The 17,972-nt window shown below is 42.5% G+C and overlaps 1 protein-coding gene and 1 non-coding gene across 2 annotated transcripts in view; one reads left to right on the plus strand and one right to left on the minus strand.

The window, feature by feature from the left end:
* Positions 1–2,152: 2,152 nt before the first annotated feature.
* The window catches only part of MELK (maternal embryonic leucine zipper kinase), a 46,933-nt gene continuing 31,113 nt past the window's right edge, over positions 2,153–17,972 (minus strand). Inside the window, exons 13-18 of the mRNA XM_001509167.4 lie at positions 16,364–16,498; positions 14,448–14,679; positions 12,088–12,184; positions 11,396–11,564; positions 4,800–4,903; positions 2,153–2,641 (exon numbers count right to left, since the gene is read on the minus strand). Of these exons, the coding sequence (XP_001509217.3) occupies positions 2,464–2,641; positions 4,800–4,903; positions 11,396–11,564; positions 12,088–12,184; positions 14,448–14,679; positions 16,364–16,498 (915 nt within the window). The 3' untranslated portion in view covers positions 2,153–2,463. The remainder of the gene's footprint in view (positions 2,642–4,799; positions 4,904–11,395; positions 11,565–12,087; positions 12,185–14,447; positions 14,680–16,363; positions 16,499–17,972) is intronic.
* LOC114808551 lies at positions 12,734–12,871 on the plus strand. Its single transcript, XR_003756398.1, has one exon. It is a non-coding gene; the product is annotated as a small nucleolar RNA SNORA7 (small nucleolar RNA).

Consider the following 17,972-nt stretch of genomic DNA (forward strand, 5'->3'; position numbering starts at 1 on the left):
CTCTTTCATTCATCTTCCCTCCCCTTCCCACAGCACATATGTACATATATGCAATTTACTTATCTATTTATATTAATGCCTGTCTCCCCCTCTAGACTGTGAGCTCGTTGTGGGCAAGGGATGTGTCCGATGTTCTGTACTCTCCCAAGCGCTTAGTACAGTGCTTTGCTCACAGTAAGTGCTCAAAAAATACGATTCATACTATTAATACTAATATAATAATTTGTGAATTCTTTGCTCAAGAAGGTTTCCCAACAGTCCATTCCTATGCCATACTGTTTGACACCGGGCTCCGCTAGGTCTTTAAATCGTTTATTCTGCCCTTCCAGTTTACTGGCGCCCTCTTTAATCTCACCAACTTCATAACAGTAATAATTGTGGTATTTAAGTACTTACGAGGTGCCAAGCACTGCACTAAACGCCGGGGCAGAGACAAGATAATCAGGACGGACACAGTCCCTTTCCCACATTCTAAGTAGGAGGGGGAACAGGGTGTTGAACCCCCAATTTACAGATGAGAAAACCGAGGCACAGAGAAGCTAGGCAGTTGGCTCCAGGTCACCCAACAGGCAAGCGGCAGGGGGAGGATTAGAACCCAGCTCCTCTGACATCCAGGCCCAGGCAATTTCCACTAGACTTTGCTGTAGCAGCTATCTGTGTATCCTGTTGTCATGTATTCTTCTCACATGTCCTTGGCAGCTCAGCTAATAATAATAATGATAGTAATGATAGTGGTGTTTGCTTAGAATATAGGAGCCCCAGGCTAAGCACTCAAGTAGATAAAATACAGTCAGGTCTGACAGAGTTCCTGTCTCGCACAGGGTTTCCCAGTCTTAAGTGGAACGAGTATTGCTGTGAACACTGCCTCGGTGCTGGTGAGCTGACTGTGCTTCAGGATTGCATTGTTAGAAATCTCCTCCTGGGGTGCAGCGTGGCTTAGTGGCAAGAGCACTGGGTTGGGAGTCAGAGGACACGGGTTCTAATCCCGGTTCCCCCATTTGTCTGCCGTGTAAGCCGCTTCACTTCTCTCCGCCTCAGTCACCTCATCTGTAAAAGGGGGATTAAGACCGTGAGCCCCACGCTGGACAACCTGATTACCTTGCATGGACCCCAGTGCTTAGAACAGTCCTTGGCACTTGGTAAGCGCTTAACAAATTAGCGTCGTTAGTAAACTAGCCTCCTCCCTCGTGTTAAGCTGCGGCGGCCAGGACTTTGACTATATTTGAGGTCTCGAAAGCACCGGGGGAGAGGAGCGAGGTGAGTGAGGGTGATGAGGTGAAAGGGTCATAGGGGAAGGGGGAGACCTGGGGCTGGGAATTAAGGAACAAGGCAGGCCAAGAGGCAGAATAAGCACTGAAATGGAGTCTCCTCTGAGGAGACCGAAAGAGATCTCTCAGGGACTTTTGCTCCAAAGCGAGTCTACTCAGAGAGCTCTTCAGTCCCCTTCAGTAGCGAGGGCGAAACGCGATTAAGGTTTTAATGTAAATTCCAATATTGGAGCCTGGTGTAATTCCAGTTGTGCGAAATCCATTGTAACTCCGATCCGTTGACAATACCGCTATTCCTAGGCCACACTAATGGGCTAGGGCCCCCGAAAGTGCAGTTGATTAGGAGGCTGGCATAATGAAATGGTAACTGCTGTGCCTAGGCCCTAGTTATTCTTCCTGTTATCCACCTCTCATACTTCAACAATTTTCTCACTCTCTGCATAGGTTTAGCTAGTCACCGGTGCCAATGCAATTCTAGCTGTGACCTGTAGAGATTATCACGGCAGATCAAAAAGCAGAATACAAATACCGTTTTGAGACTTTGGCAAAATTGCCATATTTTCTACGGTAATGTTTTTAGAGGTAGTTTAAATACTATCATTATTGGCTTAAACACATTTTTGAAGTCAATCCTATTTTATTCAACATATTGAGCATGTAGTTTAACTCTAGTAACCACAGCTGTGACTTAGTTAACGATCCCAATAAATCCTACTTAAGGGCAGAGACAGGAAAAGAATTATGCAAATGAATTCTTATCTGTTTTCTGCCCAACACAAACTTGATAACTGATAAGATACACCCAAAATAATCTTTACTTAGAGCCATGCCATTAACAGTTTTGTTTGGACTGCATTTTATGTACAAAACGGAGGACAGCTGACTATATTGACAACTGTTTTATTTCAGAAAATTACACATATGCAGGCAGAAGTTTCAGATGAGGAAGAGAACCCCCAGACGTGACTAGAGTTATTAATATACAAAGATGTACAATGAAAATAGACAGATAATGACAGATGGGTTTGTCTTAGATGTATTCACAAAGTAATGCCTTCTGCTTAAACAAATATGTGGTCCTTAAGAGAGTTTTTAAATTAGTTTTGAAATTCTAATGAACTTTAAAAATAAAACAAATCAACTCCTGCCTCTGCTGAGGCACTGATCCTGTAGAGGATCTAAGCCATCCATCAAATTACACCTTGCAGCTAGATAGGATGTCTTCCACTAATCTTTTGTAGACCCAAGCATCACCCTTAAGCCGCTGTCTCCTAATACCCACAACATCGGGTTTGCTAAGCTGGCACACTTCTAGCTCAAACTGCATTGTTACTTTGCCAAAATCTGACTGCGTTTGACATTTCAGGGTATAGCTGTAAAAAAAAAAAAAAAAAGTGGGAGAAGGTTAGTGTGCGGACCGGTAATCTTCTGTATATTGCAAGACATTTTCACGGTGCTAATGAATACAATTGACACAAGGTTGTTCCACATCAATCAGTAATATTCCTTGTCAGTGATTTTTTGCCCAGTTTCAAAGTGATGCCTCACTAATGCACAATGGATGCCCCTGCACCCTCTGGAGAAACAGGGGAGAAAAAGCTCCACCAGCTTCACCCAGGCTGATTTCCATTTACTTTTGTGACACTATTTGCTATTGTACCCGCAAGTCCGTCCGTGTTTTGAAGAAGAAAAACAGAGGGGGAAAAAATCTGCTTAAATATTTCCTTTCAAACCTTGGGTGAACCTTGTATGCAGCCCAAGATCTGCATCTCTGGCTCCGATCTTTAAAAAACGATCGTAACACGAGTGACCCTCTTTCTCGCAAAATCTCCCGGCACGAAAACTGTGCTCGGGGGCTGCCTAGACGGACTCAATTTCAGATGCAGTTCAGCCTAAGTTATACATTCACAGGTCCTGGACTTGGCTCCATCCTATGGCCACAGCGATCCAGAAGCTCCACATGTTCCCCAAGACCAGAGAAGACGATCAGTCTTATACTGACAGGCCGGGTGCTTGACCAATACAAGAGAAAGGAAGAACCTTCACCTTTCCCAAGGGACCATATGTGAGCAGTATGGATGTGGTCTCCACGGACTCCACTCTGTGATGCTAGGGCAGAGACTTCTTCTTAGGCAACAGCCTTGCTGCCTGGGGAACTCCGAAGAAGGGGTTTCCTGTCAACTGAGGTGACAGTACCCGTCCCACCGACCCCTCTGCTTGCCAAAGGGAAGCCATTTCTGGTAAGGATGGAGATCAGAGGAATCAGGTAGGTGAACTCCTATTTTCCTTGTCCTTTTAGTAGTCAAAATCACTTACGTGTCCAGTTTGCCCTGCTCTCTTCACTTCTAAGAATGGGACTGTTGGATTGGAAACGCCAGAAAAGTCAGAGATCAATTCTGAGAGCGTTTTTCTGATAAACTTGGTACAGTGCTCTGCACACAGTAAGTGCTCAAATATCACTGATTGATAAATTATTTTCCCTATCCGTTTGCCAAGTGATTCTGAAACATCTTCCAGAGAATTTATTTATATTAATGTCTGTCTTCCCCTCTAGAACTGTAAGTTCGTTGGGGGCAGGGAATGTGTCTACCAACTCTGTTACACTGTACTCTCCCAAGCGCTTAGTACAGTGCTCTGCAAACAGTAAGCACTCGGTAAATGAGAAAAAAAAAAGAGGTCACCTGACATCCCCCAAGCAATAAAACCTTCTCCTTGGCAGCATCGGATCTGAGTTTAACACATGGATGGCTAAGATTTTTTTTTTTAATTGTGCAATGGCAGCACTTCATGAGTTTAGCCCATTTGAAAGCATTCGTGATGCTTCCCACCTCAAAACAGTGTTCCTTGAAGTATTAACAAACCAGCTTTTCAATGGGGTTGAAGAAAAGATTGATCAAACACAGTGGGTATTTACAGCATTATTTAACCTAGAATACATTCCTCCTACTGGCACTTACAGCTTTCATCTGTATGACGGGCCAGTTATCCTAAGCTAGCCCAACGACAAGGAATGATCTCATCTATATCATGGTGGAGGTAATAGGCTAGAGGAGGGAAAGGGAGAATGACGCTTTTAAGGAGCAGGATGAGGCCATTCCTCAAATTTTCCAATTTTTCACCACAAATTTTTAAATTGGTGATTAAGGTGCTTAAGAAAGTGCTGTGGGTTGATGGGCAAGGAAAATGTGAAAACCACAGAATGGATTACTGAGTGACACTCTTTAGCGAAGCAGCGTGACTCAGTGGAAAGAGCACGGGCTTGGGAGTCAGAGGTCATGGGTTCTAATCCCCACTCTGTCGCTTGTCAGCTGTGTGACGTGGGGCAAGTCGATTTCTCTGTGCCTGAGTTACCTCATCTGTAAAATGGGGATTAAGACTGTGAGCCCCACGTGGGGCTACCTGATTACCTTAGAACAGTGCTTAGAACAGTGCTTGGTACAAAGTGCTTAACAAATACCATTATTATTATTATGCATGTCTTTCATAGGCCAAAGAGGAAAATAGTAGTGGTTCCCAGTTATACATACTCACCCTTTCTGCACAAATTCAACATGTTTCTTTGGAAGGACAGAAATGATTTCATTCAAGAGTATGTCTGGATTCACTAATTTGGTTGTGGTCACATTATAATGGGCCTAAAAGTAAAAAAAAAAAAAAAAAAAATCAGACAAGTCTTAATATAAATCCAATCTAAGTGTTTTGCAAAAGAGCATCATCTCCCAATCTTAATCTTAAAAACTGAATGGAGTAACCTGAGAAAATAGAATATTTTGATAGACATTTGTCCTAGAGAATAGGGACTATGCTTGTTTCGAATGTATTATGTGCCTGAGGGTGCTTAATTGATAATGGGCCAAATTTGCCCACTGACAGATCATGGGAATGCATTTCAGAACTTTTGGTGATTGTCTAACTCTTTCAACTCACCAGTGTACACGGAAACAGCAATGTATTAAACTCTCCTAGTACCCTGAAAGATTTAATGGAGTTTTTAAACAATTTGCATGAGTCAACTCAGCAGCAGCATGACTTACTGGAAAAAGCACAGGCCTGGGAGTCAGAGAATGTGTGTTCTAATCCCAGTTTTTCCACATGCCCGTAGCGTGACCCAAGGCACCTCACTTAACGTCTCTGTGCCTCAATAACCTAGTCTGTAAAACGGGGACTAAGATTGAGCCCCATGTGGAACAGAAACGGTGTCCAACCCGATTATCTTATATTTACCCCAGCACTCGGTACAGTGCCCGGCCCGCAGTAAGCGATCAACAAACAGCATTAAAAAAAAATCCACAAAGAATTTATTAATTGTCCACTTTGGAGCCCTAGCCACGGCCTCCCAAGCTATCACCAGTTTTTCCTTAACTGTTTTGTATCTTTAGTGCCACCTCTCCCATCTAGTAGCACAGATAATCATTGAATGGCATTTATTGAGCGCTTACTGTGTGCAGAGCACTGCTCTAAGCACTGGGGAGAGAGATTGATTAGGGTATGAATAGACACACGTACCACGTTTGTTGTGTACAGATTCCTTCCATCAGTGTACCGTCCAAGTTAGACTGGGCATCTTCAGGATGATTTTTTAGGCACTGGCGGTTTCAGGCGCAAGCCAGCATGCTTTCTGCTCGGCTCTCTCTCTCGGTTCGTTTGTCACCTGGTTGAATGGTCTGTTATCACATGCGGTTGTCCAATGCCTGTGAATCATTCTGAAGATGTCCAGTGAAACCTGGATGAAATGTTGATGAAAGGAATCAAACCCAAGCGGAACACAGAAATGATGATATGATAGAGTTCGTCAGCGCCATAGACCTACACAGCAGCGTATATCAAAAACACATCACAGAGCAGGCTGAAATCAATCAAAATGGGACTAAGAAAAGTTGAATATAATCTGACTCTCCTTTATCGTCTAACCCTTTATCTTCCGCTTTCATGGGAATCTGGTTTTTTGGATGAACAGTAATTGGCAGTTGGCGGGTGTGTCCATGTCTGAGGAGAAGCAGCGTGGCCTAGCGGTCTGGAGTCGGCAGGACCTGGGTTCTAATCCTGGTTCCGCCACTTGCCTGCTGTGTGACCTAGGGCAAGTCACTTCTCTCATCTGTAAAATGGGGACTAAGACTCTGAGCCCCGTGTAGGACCGGATCTGCGTCCAACCCAATCACCTGGTATCTATCCCAACGCTCAGTACTGTGCCTGGCCCACACTAAACACTAAGAAAAAAAATCACAATTATCATCGTCATTTATATGGCATGCTACCCCATGCCGTTGTTGCTTCTCAGAAACTCATACCCTAAAATCTAGCTCAGTAATAGTGCTGAAGCCAATCGTGTTTGGAAGTTTTTTGAAATATCAACCCGTACCCCGTTAAAAACCTTCATAGAACCTTCCTTTCAGTTCCACACGGCTGTTGTAGGAACAGTTAAAATCAAAGTATGTGGCTAGCCAAGGGGAAACCAAAACAAATAATAATAATAAAAAAACCCAAGAAGCAAAAAAAGCAGTGGTTTAATTTTAGCAAAAATGGAGAAGTCTAAAATGTTTACTCTCCATAAGCAGAGGGGCAACAGGGGCACGGTGAGTAAGGCGGTACAGCTGGGTACAGCTCAGAACCCGGCACTTAAGGACCGACACACTGAAACGTCGAATGAGACCCCCTTCCCAACTTGGTTCTCATCTTCCTTACCTGAGCTGAAGCTTTCACTAAAAAGCTTCCTGAATTTAAGTGTGCTCTACGGTTGAGCTGGTGAGGGCCATGTCTGCCCCAGCACCCACCACTACCTCCCTTCCCTCGTCGAAGGAGCCACAGATGCAAGAATATCTGACTATCTCCCGCCAAAATGCAAGGAATAGGAAACTTCACCTGTAGGGTTTGCTCTGGGTGGGAAAGCGCCCTGACCACAGCTTAGCCTACAGCCCCAATAATGGGTTCAGAAGGGCAGAAGGGTCTTCACACTTAGGATTAGAGCAAACGAGAAGCCCTTTAAAGACCTAAAAGCTTTTAAGAAGTCCCGCTAATAGACGTCTAGAAAGTCCTTCTTGAGAGGAAATGAAATGAACATTCCCAAATCAGATTTTATAGGTAGAAAGAGGTCAATTGGTAACATAGAAGCAGCGTGGTTCAGAGGAAAGAGCATAGGCTTGGGAGTCAGAAGGACCTGGGTTCTAATCCCCTCTCCGCCACTTATCTGCTTTTTGACCTTGGCCAAGTCACTTAACTTCTCTGTGCCTCAGTTACCTCATCTGTAAAATGGGGATTAAAATTGTGAGCCTCACATGGGACAACCCGATTACCCTGTATCTACCCCAGCGCTTAGAACAGCACTTGGCACATAGTAAGCACTTAAAAACCATAATTACTATTATTCCCTTAGCATTGTATGCGCATTTTGGGCCCATCAAAAATTCCCTCCCCATTTTGAGGAAAGTGGAGTGATTCTACACGGGTCCACACAAACTCCTTTTGGGTTGTTTAGTTTTGGTCACTGTGTTTTACAAAACAATGTGGAGAGAAGAGAAAGGGTTTCCCAAAGTGATATAAATGACCACTTAAATACTGTTCCTGAGGAAAAATGAAAAGGAAGTGTGGTTGTTTAACCTGAGAAAAGAAGTCGAGAGGTTAAAGTCTTCACTTATAATGAATACTTCGAAGTTTAGTAACATTCTACGGAGAAACTCAACATGGTTCACGTAGAGCAGGGAGCCCAGAAAATTAATTTAGGCATAAAAATTGAAGCCAGAATGGAGAAGTAGTTGGGCGTGCATTCGTCTGGCACCTGGTTCGTTTTTGTAACCCACATTTATTTATAGAACAGTTTTACTGACACATTAGCTAAGACACAGACTAGGTCTTTCCAAAGCACACTGACGCTTTTTACGTGAAATCTGATAGGTCTTTGACCTTGCCTTAAAATAACCCAAATTCGATCCTCCCAATACACAAAACTTACATTTTTTGTGGTTTTGGTAGCCAATTACTTGGGATTTGGGAATATTTGAGTATTTAATACTAAATCACCTTAAGATTATTTAATTCAGGACATTAAGAGTTTTAATTTAAATACTCTACTGAACCAAAACATTTTAAGATCCCATCACTAACCGCATCAACATTTCAAAACAATCTATTTTTGTTCCAGTAGCAGAAATTCATCCCAATGTGATGTAAACTCTTTATAATGAACATCCGCCATTAGCTGGGGAGAAAATAGCTGCAGAGATGTGTCCGTGGTGTCGTTATGGGTGGGAAACGACCCGACGGCATGAGACGAGCCCGGCCCGACGTAATCGTCTCACGTCATCAGCGGCGAAGGTTCCTGACCAAAGAATCCCCTGGGGTGTTCCACAAGGTAGGTAGGTCTAGCGAGAATCCTGAAAAATAGCTGGCTAGGGTGAGCATCAAAGACTGAGGTGACGGCTGTCCAGCTCTAGGGCACGGCCTTGACTCTAGGCTGCAGTTACCTTGGTTGTAAAAGGCCCTGCACATTGAAAAATAACAAACCAAGCCAAAAACCTAAACAACTTTGTGTGCATTTGGGCAAGATACTGCACCCCTACCCTGCTACTTGCTTGTTGTACTCGGGATCGCAGGACCGATGAGGACAAGAGTGCGAGTGGTGCAGAAAAAGCCACTAGCACTCTATCTCCCATCTCACTCTGCTGCCCAGATCATTTTTCTAACAAAAACATACAGTTCCGTGTCTCTCCCTTGGTTGCTTATCCACCTCCACATCTCCATTGGTTGCTTATCCACCTCCACATCCAGCAGAGACTCCTTACCCCAGACTTTAAAGCACTCAATCACTTTGCCCCCTCCTCCCTTACCTCATTGATTTCCTACTACAACCTAGTATGCCACCCTACTCACTGTACCACGATCTTGACTATCCCGCCACCAACCCCTTGCCCACGTCCTCTCTCTGGCCTGGCACTCCCTCCCCCTCTTCTCACCTTCAAAGGCTTATTCATATCACATCTACTCCAAGAGAACTTCCCCGACTAAACCCTCATTTCCCCTACTCCGTCTCCCTTCGGTGCCACTTAAGTCTGTATCTTTTGAGATAGTCACCCCACCCTCAAACCCAGTATATACCTGTAATGTATTTTCATATCCGCCTTCCCCTTTAGAGTGTAAACGCCTCGTGGACAGGGAACGTGTCTCCCAACACTGTTGTACTGTAGTCTTCCAAACGCTTATACAGAGCTCTGCCCAGGGAGAGCCCAGTAAATACCTTTGATAATTTAATGTCTTTATTTGGATTATCTGTCCTAAAGTCTCAGGACGGAGGCTCATCCGCCATTTTCATAGGAAGAGTCCACCATCTGAACATTTCCTCCAGAATCTTGCACTAGAATATATCTGTAATTACCTAATATAAACTGGAGTAATAGCAGTCGAAAACAACTATGAGCTATGGTGGTTAGGGATTGAGAGAGGGAGTGCAGGAGTGAGAGTACACTCCTGGGAGTGGATCACTCTCCTTCCCAATCAATCCCCCAAGTTTCTTGTGTCTCACAGGTCTCAACCTCTGAAGGTGATCTTACATGGTTTCCATGTTTGAATCTGAGCTTCATCTTCACCTTCCTCGCTGTTTTTGCTTTCCAGAGGAGGATCAACAAAAATTGGAATGGAATAAACCCTGAAGTCTACACTGGCCAGGGGGTTGCCGATTTATATACTATCATGCAAATTAGTTAACGTTCAATCTCTTCCGTCTTAATATTGAGAATGAGCACTAGCATCTCTATTCTTCCTGCTGCAAATCAGGATATTCTCCACTGCTTGCAAATCAGACCATGTGCTTCCCCCCTCTGCTAACCTAGCCTCCCAGTCAGCTAACTGCCAAGTGAAACTTCAGGACATCCTCAAAATTTCCCAATTTTCTTCTCTCACCCTCTTTCTTTCAACTGATAAGTGGGGCCCGTGGCAGTAGGCCTTCTTTCTAGCCTACCTCTTTGTTAAAAAAAAAAAAAAAAAAAAAAAAAAAGCCTCTCAGAAAGAGAGGGAAAGTATCAACCCAGGATTATTTTTTTTTGTACTTCCTATAGGGAATTTGCTGTGGCTAAGTGATGACTAATGCCAGAGTCAAGTTATTGTCCCAAGCGAGCTCATTAAAACCAGGCTGCACAATAACCGCTTAGTTCCACAAAAATGAGAAAGTAGAAAAACTATTATTTATAAAATAGTTGAAACTCTATGTCGCACAAATTAAGTTTCTGGACACAAATGCTCATTTTTGTGTTTGAAATGGTGATAGCGATACCCCTAACCATGGTTTTAGGCATGCTCAGTAGCACCAAGAGAAAAAGGGTAGAAACAATACAGATAAAATTGGAGTCACAGCCAAGAAAATACAGGGAAGGGAAGATAAAACTGGATAGGAGAGACATATTCAACAGTAAAATAGGTGAATGTGAGGTCTGCTGGATGGGAGACAAAGTGGGTGAGTAGAAAGGTCGATAAGCAGAGGTGCATAGCAGTATTTATTCAGATTTTCTTAGCGTGTTTCTGCTAGTTAAAAGGTAATTGGCTCTTCATAATGCATTCACTTTTGGAGAAATGTATCCACATACTCCTTTACTTGCAAAGTAAATGAACAGAGTAGCAAAACCACAGACCAAGAATCAGGGAGATTAAGAGCCACATACAACTGAAAAGGAAATTGCAGCTCCCAATCAACAACACTCCCAGCAGTGGGAATTTTGACAGTTTCATAAGACTCACCAAAGTAAAAGATTGGCTCCTTAATACTACTTGGCGAACGATCAATTATAAAGCACGGTTAAGTATGTAACGGTCTTGGATTCTCTCCGAAACTGTGTTCTAACTTTTCCATCACTGTGTCAGGAACACCACAGTCCTTTTGGTTCCGCATGTTTGCAACCAATCGATCGTATTTATTGGGTGCTGTGTGCAGAATACTGTACTAAGCGGTTGGGAGAGTACAATATAAGAGTACCATATAAGGCAATCTTAGTGTCATCTTTAATGACTCTCACATTTACCTCACATGTAAATCCTGCTATTCTATACCTGGGAAAAGGCCCACGGGCCAAACAAGGCTCTACAGATCATACGCTCCTGGAAAATAAACAAATAAGCAAACAAAATTCACGCCTTGGTGCTCTTACCCTTAGTCTTCTTGGTCCATCTCTGGTAGAGTCCTTCCTTTTACTTGGTGTAAGCATTGTAATCACTTTATCCAAGCCTCTTTCAAGACTTCCAAATACTCCAGTTCCTTTTTTCTTCTGAGCACTCTCCATATGGGCTTGGTTGAGAGACAATTCAACTGAGTGGCACCTTTAAAGACAATTTTAACCAAAGTTTTATGTCTCATTTTTATGTCATTCTGCTCATATGCGGTCTAAAACAGGTTCAAGTATGTGTATATATATATATCTGTATATATAAATATATACATATAAACCTCCCCAGTCACCAGTGTCTCAGTCAACAGCCAAGTATTCTTCCCAGAACTTTGTACAGCATTTCACACACTGTAAGGGTATAATTCATTCATTCATTCAATAGTATTTATTGAGCACTTACTATGTGCAGAGCACTGTACTAAGCGCTTGGAATGTACAGATCGGTAACAGAGACAGTCCCTGCCAGTTTATGGTTGTTTGATACACCTATACAGGCCTACCATCTAGTTCCCACGATTGGGGTGTAAGAACCAATGACCACTTCAGACCCCTCTGGAAGTTGCAAATAGCTCCTGCATCACTCCTTTGGACTAAGAGGTTTAGTTGCATTAAAATTTAGGAAAATACGATTGTTAAAGCACTTGGTTCTTATGCATAGTGTAATAGATACCCACCTTCTTTCAGGGCTAATGGCAGCTCCTACCAAATCAGTTGAAATATCAGAGTCTGTAAAGGTTTTCATTGTTGTTTCTTTTTGGGACTGATCTTTCTCTGAGGGAAAAAAAACCAAAAACAACAATCCACTTATATGCCACAACCTTGGAAAGCTACACCTTGCAGTGAATTAGGAAAATGATTTTGATTTCTCTTCACTGAGACAATTTAATCCTAAAAATTAATCTCCCCCCAAAGTCACCGACTAGATAATTGAAAACTTGAAATGAAATGCATTATTACCATAAGCTAGTTGAAATCAAATGAAAAGAGTAAATGATGTGGATAGTTAGCTTGGAAGCTTGTTACGGGTCAGACCGGATGGGTCCCGAGGTCAGCCCAACCCCCAAAAACGTGCTAATACAACAGAAAACAATCAGCAGTATTTACTGAGTACTTATTGTGTTCAGAGCACTGTAATAATTACTTGGGAGAGTACAGTATGACAGTTTGCAAATATATTCCCTGCCCACCAAGAACGTACAGTCTAGAAGGGGAGACAGACATTAAAATAAAGTACAGATTATTGTTGCTCCTATCTTTCCCAAGTTTCATTCCTTACCTTCTTCCTGGTTTCTAATTTCATAGGTACTAGAAGGAGATAGCCCCTTCTCAGGGTCGCACCTGGAGAGTTTCCAGTACTCTCCCAGTCTCGACTACGGGAGGGAGAGTCAAGCAGAGGCCTACCCATTCCACTCCTGGCTTGGGAAGTGGCTGGAGAGTGAAAGGCGATCTGCGAAAAGGTGAAGCTCTCCTGTGCTGGGCAGCAGCGGCACGGGAAAGAGTCGAGGGCGAGACTCAAGTTTACTGCATGGAGGGAGGTAATGGTAAACCACTTCCGTAGTTTTTAACCAAGAAAACTCTATGGATACGCTACCGGAACGATTGCAGATGGAGGTGGGGCGTACTGGGAGAGATGTGTCCATGGTGTCACTATGGGTCAGAGACAACTCGACAGCATAAGACAAGAATGAGATAAGCCATCCCAGAAACTGGCTAAATATGCTTAGACCACCTCTCAAAACCCCCAGTCGGATATTTACGACAACCAATATGCAAGGAATTTTCCCCAAATCTTTTTTGAGCTGCAAACCATGCGGGATAATGAGATACACTTTATACTATCGCATTTCTGAAGAACGATCTGAGTACTTCTCTCTGCTCCAGAAAAGATTAGCTACTGCGATCCCGCATTAACAGAACCCTCTCCCAACCACCAAACTCTTCCTGAAGTTTCCTGGAGCCAGGGAAGGCCCCTTCAGAGCTAGAGCGGGACAGCAATGGCCAAGACAGAGCAAATTCAAGTGAGATTGAACTTTACTAGCCTGAACGGTGATTGGGATTGTGCCATAGAGGGACACAGGGAGGACTGTGATGGTTCGGATTTAAATTCAGATGCTTAGGTAGCATCTCTAAATTGCTAATGATAAAACAAGGTAAAAATATAGTGGAAGATACCAATCACCACGGATCAGCTCGCTTAGTTCTTCCATGGCATGGGTTCTCACTCCACCTTTTGACTAGAATGTGATGGCAGAATTAGGGAATGCTCATTTGACAAGGTGATCCTGTTGGAATTCAGCATGTCGTTGCATCGGAAGAAATGGTCTTTGCACGTAGGCACGGTGCCAGACACAGAGCGTACTACGAGTTTTCCTCAAGACAGACTTTTACAGGAATATAATTTCCACATTGGAGAACTGAAATGTGTTTCCAAAAGGTAAAGAAATAGCTTTATCTTGTTTTAACACTGAAGGGAATAGATCTTGTTTGTTGCCTCATTCACTAGTTAAGCTGATATTCTTCAGTAAATATGCTGAAGAAATATCAGAGTCTACCAGAGTGAATTTTGGGGTGGGGCGCAATGAAGTATAGACTTGAATCATGGAAATAATCATTTATGCTAAAAAAGTTTGGTAAAGAGCAAAGCCAATCTCGGTAAGAAGGTAATGATACAAGGTAAGGCTAGAAAAATGATTATGTTCTCTAAAGCTTATAATCAATTTTGTCATTTGTACCTTCCTAGGTGTTGAGACGACTCATTAGCTTTTTGGAAATTATGAAAATAGGTCAAACTTACATTGTTTCCAAAAATCTCTGAAGACATAGTTTTCATTAAATTTATGGACTAACATATGCCACCTATCATTAAAATGAGTTCATATCACTCTAGAAAATTGTACAGCAATTTTACCTCTTTCTGAACAACTACTCATGCCCTTACCCCTGCTTGTCATCAACTTAATCTTAAACATGGATTTTAAGAGACACCATCTTTTTATTCGCTACTTCATCCCTGCTTTTCACCAACAAGATGTACCTTTGGAAGGAAGAGTGCGACTGTTCGGTGTGGTTAGTATTCCTCTCTCATTCAATTTCTTAGTAACTGGAGTCTTTGGAGCAGGGAGCATGAAGTACTCTTCATTCTTTACAGCAGACTTAGGAGTGCATAAATTCTCTTTGTTCTCTGATTTCTTTTTGGCTGCTCTGCGAATGACTGGAGTTAATGGTTTAGACGCCGCACCAAGCGATTCTGTCTGATGTTTTGCCAGCTGTAAAAAAGTCATTGGGGTAAGGCATATTGCAGGAGAGGAAAACTTCATTTCTTCTGCTCTAATCACTTGTCACAATACTGTTATGTTGCCTAGTAATTTTTAAAGCTTAATACTATGAGGTATGGTTAGCAACTGGAGGGTTTTTGAGAAACATAGACCGTAACTTATTGTAACCAGTGTAAAATGTAAAACTGAACCGATTAAAGTCCAAAGTCTAATTTATGGCATTGTTAAAAATGCACCCATCAACGGGCATCTAGCCGATCCCCCCCCCCCCCCCCCCCCCAAAAAAAATATTGAACCATGTGAATTGGAAAGCGAACTGGAAAAATAAAAACTACGCTCAGGATGAAACATATATTCTATTGAACCTGGGCAAAACCTGTATAGGCATGGAATTGTCCCACATACCCTACTTCCTGGTCCTGTATCCCAAACACTCTCTAAATGCCCTGAATCGGGCAACCCAAAGACCACTACAAAAGTAATAGTCGTGGGCTGGTTAGCTGCATGTATGTGCGTTTTTTAAAAATTGCATTTAAGTGCTTACTATGTGCCTCCAGGCACTGTACGAAGCCCTGGGGTAGACAGAGATAATCAGGTTGGATACAGTCCATGTCCCACTTGGGGCTCCCAGCCTTAATTCCCTTTTTACAGATGAGGTAACTGGCACAGGGAAGTGAAGTGACTTGCCCGAGGTCACACAGTAGACAAGTGGCAGAGTAGGGGTTAGAACCCAGGTCCTTCTCACTCCCAGGGCCCTGCTCTATCCACTAGGCCACGCTGCTTCTCGTGAAGCTGGTCAGTATAGTGAGCTGGGTACATTACTTAGTACAGCACTTAAATGCCACCATTCTTTTTCTTTCCACTAGGTAAGAATGTGGCCTCTCTCCTGTAAATTAGGCCTGGACCATCAGTTTTCTGGCTAGTGTAGTTGGGGTTGATTCAAGCCAGACTAGGCCTACAGGATGAAGTCTGATTTAAGCCACGCCATTCCAACAACCTACCCTTCCACGGGTAATATCAACCAGGCAATTTTATCTATTGAGGGCTTACTGTGTGCATGTCACTGTGCTAAACGCTGAGGGAAGTACAATCAACAGGGTTGGTAGACGCGATCCCTGCCCACGAGAAGCCGAAGACCACATGAGACGGACATTAAAATAGATTAGGGACAGGGAAGATAGTAGAACGTAAGAATATGTACACGATGACTGTGGGGCTGGGGTGTGAATCAAAGTGAACTGAGAACACTTACTGAGCACCTTGGGGAACATGGAAAAGAAACAGACACAGGATCACTGCCCTCAAGAAGCTTTCAAGCAAATGAAGGATGTGGTCAACAAAAGGGACATGTTTTACCGTAGTGAAAAGATAGATATAGATATATAGAAAATATAGATATAATAATATAGATAAAATATAGAAAATATAGATATGAATAACCACCAGACATGAATAAACAAATTAACTGATAAACACATCAGTGCCTAAGTGGCTGAAGGGATGACTAGGAAGGGTGGAAATGAAGAGGTAACACTCCGGTATACGTTGTTGTTGCCGAAAACAGTTGGTTTACAGTTGAGGTTTTGAAGCTCTAATAGATTAAAATTAAAACACGCAGACTAAAATTTAGAATAAAAAAAAATAAATCTAAAACCAAAAATAAAATAACCCATACCTCAGTTTTGGGGGCGATATTTGGCCCTATCTCTGCTGATGGGCTGTCTTCACTCAATTCATCTTTTCCAGGACATTGTACAGAGCCTACTTCCAAAGAACTAGCATGGTCTCCTGCTTCTTCCAGATTAAGCTTCTTGAATTGTACAAGGATGAAAAATTGATTAAGTGCATTAAATAAATACCACAAAGACAAACTTTAACTAGAGCACTGAGCAGAGAGATGGGGAGACTATTGAGGACAGGGGCAAAGTAGAAGCAGTGTAGCCTACTGGATAGAGCAGGGGCCGGGGAGTCAGAAGGACCTGGGTTTTAATCACCACAGTGCCACTGGGTTACGGTGTGACCTTGGGTAAGTCACTTTACTCCTCTGTGCCTCAGCTACCTCATCTGTAAAATGGAGATTACGACTGAGTCCCCCGCGGGGAATGTAGCTTGTATCTACCCCAGCACTTAGTATAGCTCCTGGCACATAGTAAGCGCTTGACAAATATAAAAAAATAATTCAGCCTCCTCAGCAGGTGCTGCCAAAACGTCCTCAGCCGGAAGGCAGGACAGAGAAGTAGAACAAAGGCACCCTTCAGCAAGGCGAGTCAGTGAAAAATGGGAGGGAAGAGGCATCGGGACTTCCTGGACAAACAGGAAGCTTTAGAATATTCATTTTACCACAACTAAAGAATTGGATTGCCATCACCAAGGCACTAGGAACTGATATAAAGTAAAATAAATCAATGCTAAACAAAATAATTCCTTAGTTATTCCTTACAAAGCCCAGTGAAGTAGGTCAGTTTGGTCAGTTTTGCATATGAGACAAGTGGTAATTGAAGGGCTATGCGATTTGCCTTAGAAGAGCACAGGGCTCCCAGAGCTCTAATTTCATGTTTATGTTAGAGGGACATTTCATTCTAAATGCCAACTATATAATATCTTAGTAGCCAAATTTTCGAATTTGAGATTCATGGAACTATAATATTGTGAAGAAGTGAATAGGATTTGGAATCTCAAATCATGAAGCGACATGAAATTTTTAAAATCACTTTATGAAGAGTGTCTTCCAAATATAGCCAGTTCAACAATACATGTTTGCACTGTGCATTTTGGATAGGACTTGATGGCAGAATTAAGGAACATTCGTCTGGCAATGTGCGTCCATCTGGGCAGAACGCAATGTGATGTTATGTATGTACGTAATGTGATGTTATATATGTTATGATGTGATGTACATCAATTTTCCTTAAATGTGGGGTCCTTTACGAATGTAGTCCCCACATCATAAAAATGACTGTATTACAGCAGCCAGTATAAAGAGAACGAGACAATGGCCAATTGTAAAAACTTGCAAATTTCATCCAGTAATGCACAATTTACAGGATTTCCACCTCCATTTTACAAAAAAAAGTTTTAAAAAAAGAGAAACGGAAACAACCGTACAGATTATGTGATGCTTTTAGATACACAATAGATATTTCAGGGTCAGTTTTCTATGAAAAATGCCCAACTAATTTGTTCTTTGAGTTACAGTAATAATAGCACTTATTTAAGCACTTACTATGTGTTAGGTGCCAGGTAGCTAAAAGGTTATATCAGACTCGATCTCAGCCCCACACAAG

Source organism: Ornithorhynchus anatinus, chromosome X5, assembly GCF_004115215.2.
Source record: "Ornithorhynchus anatinus isolate Pmale09 chromosome X5, mOrnAna1.pri.v4, whole genome shotgun sequence".
NCBI classification, from domain to species: domain Eukaryota; kingdom Metazoa; phylum Chordata; class Mammalia; order Monotremata; family Ornithorhynchidae; genus Ornithorhynchus; species Ornithorhynchus anatinus.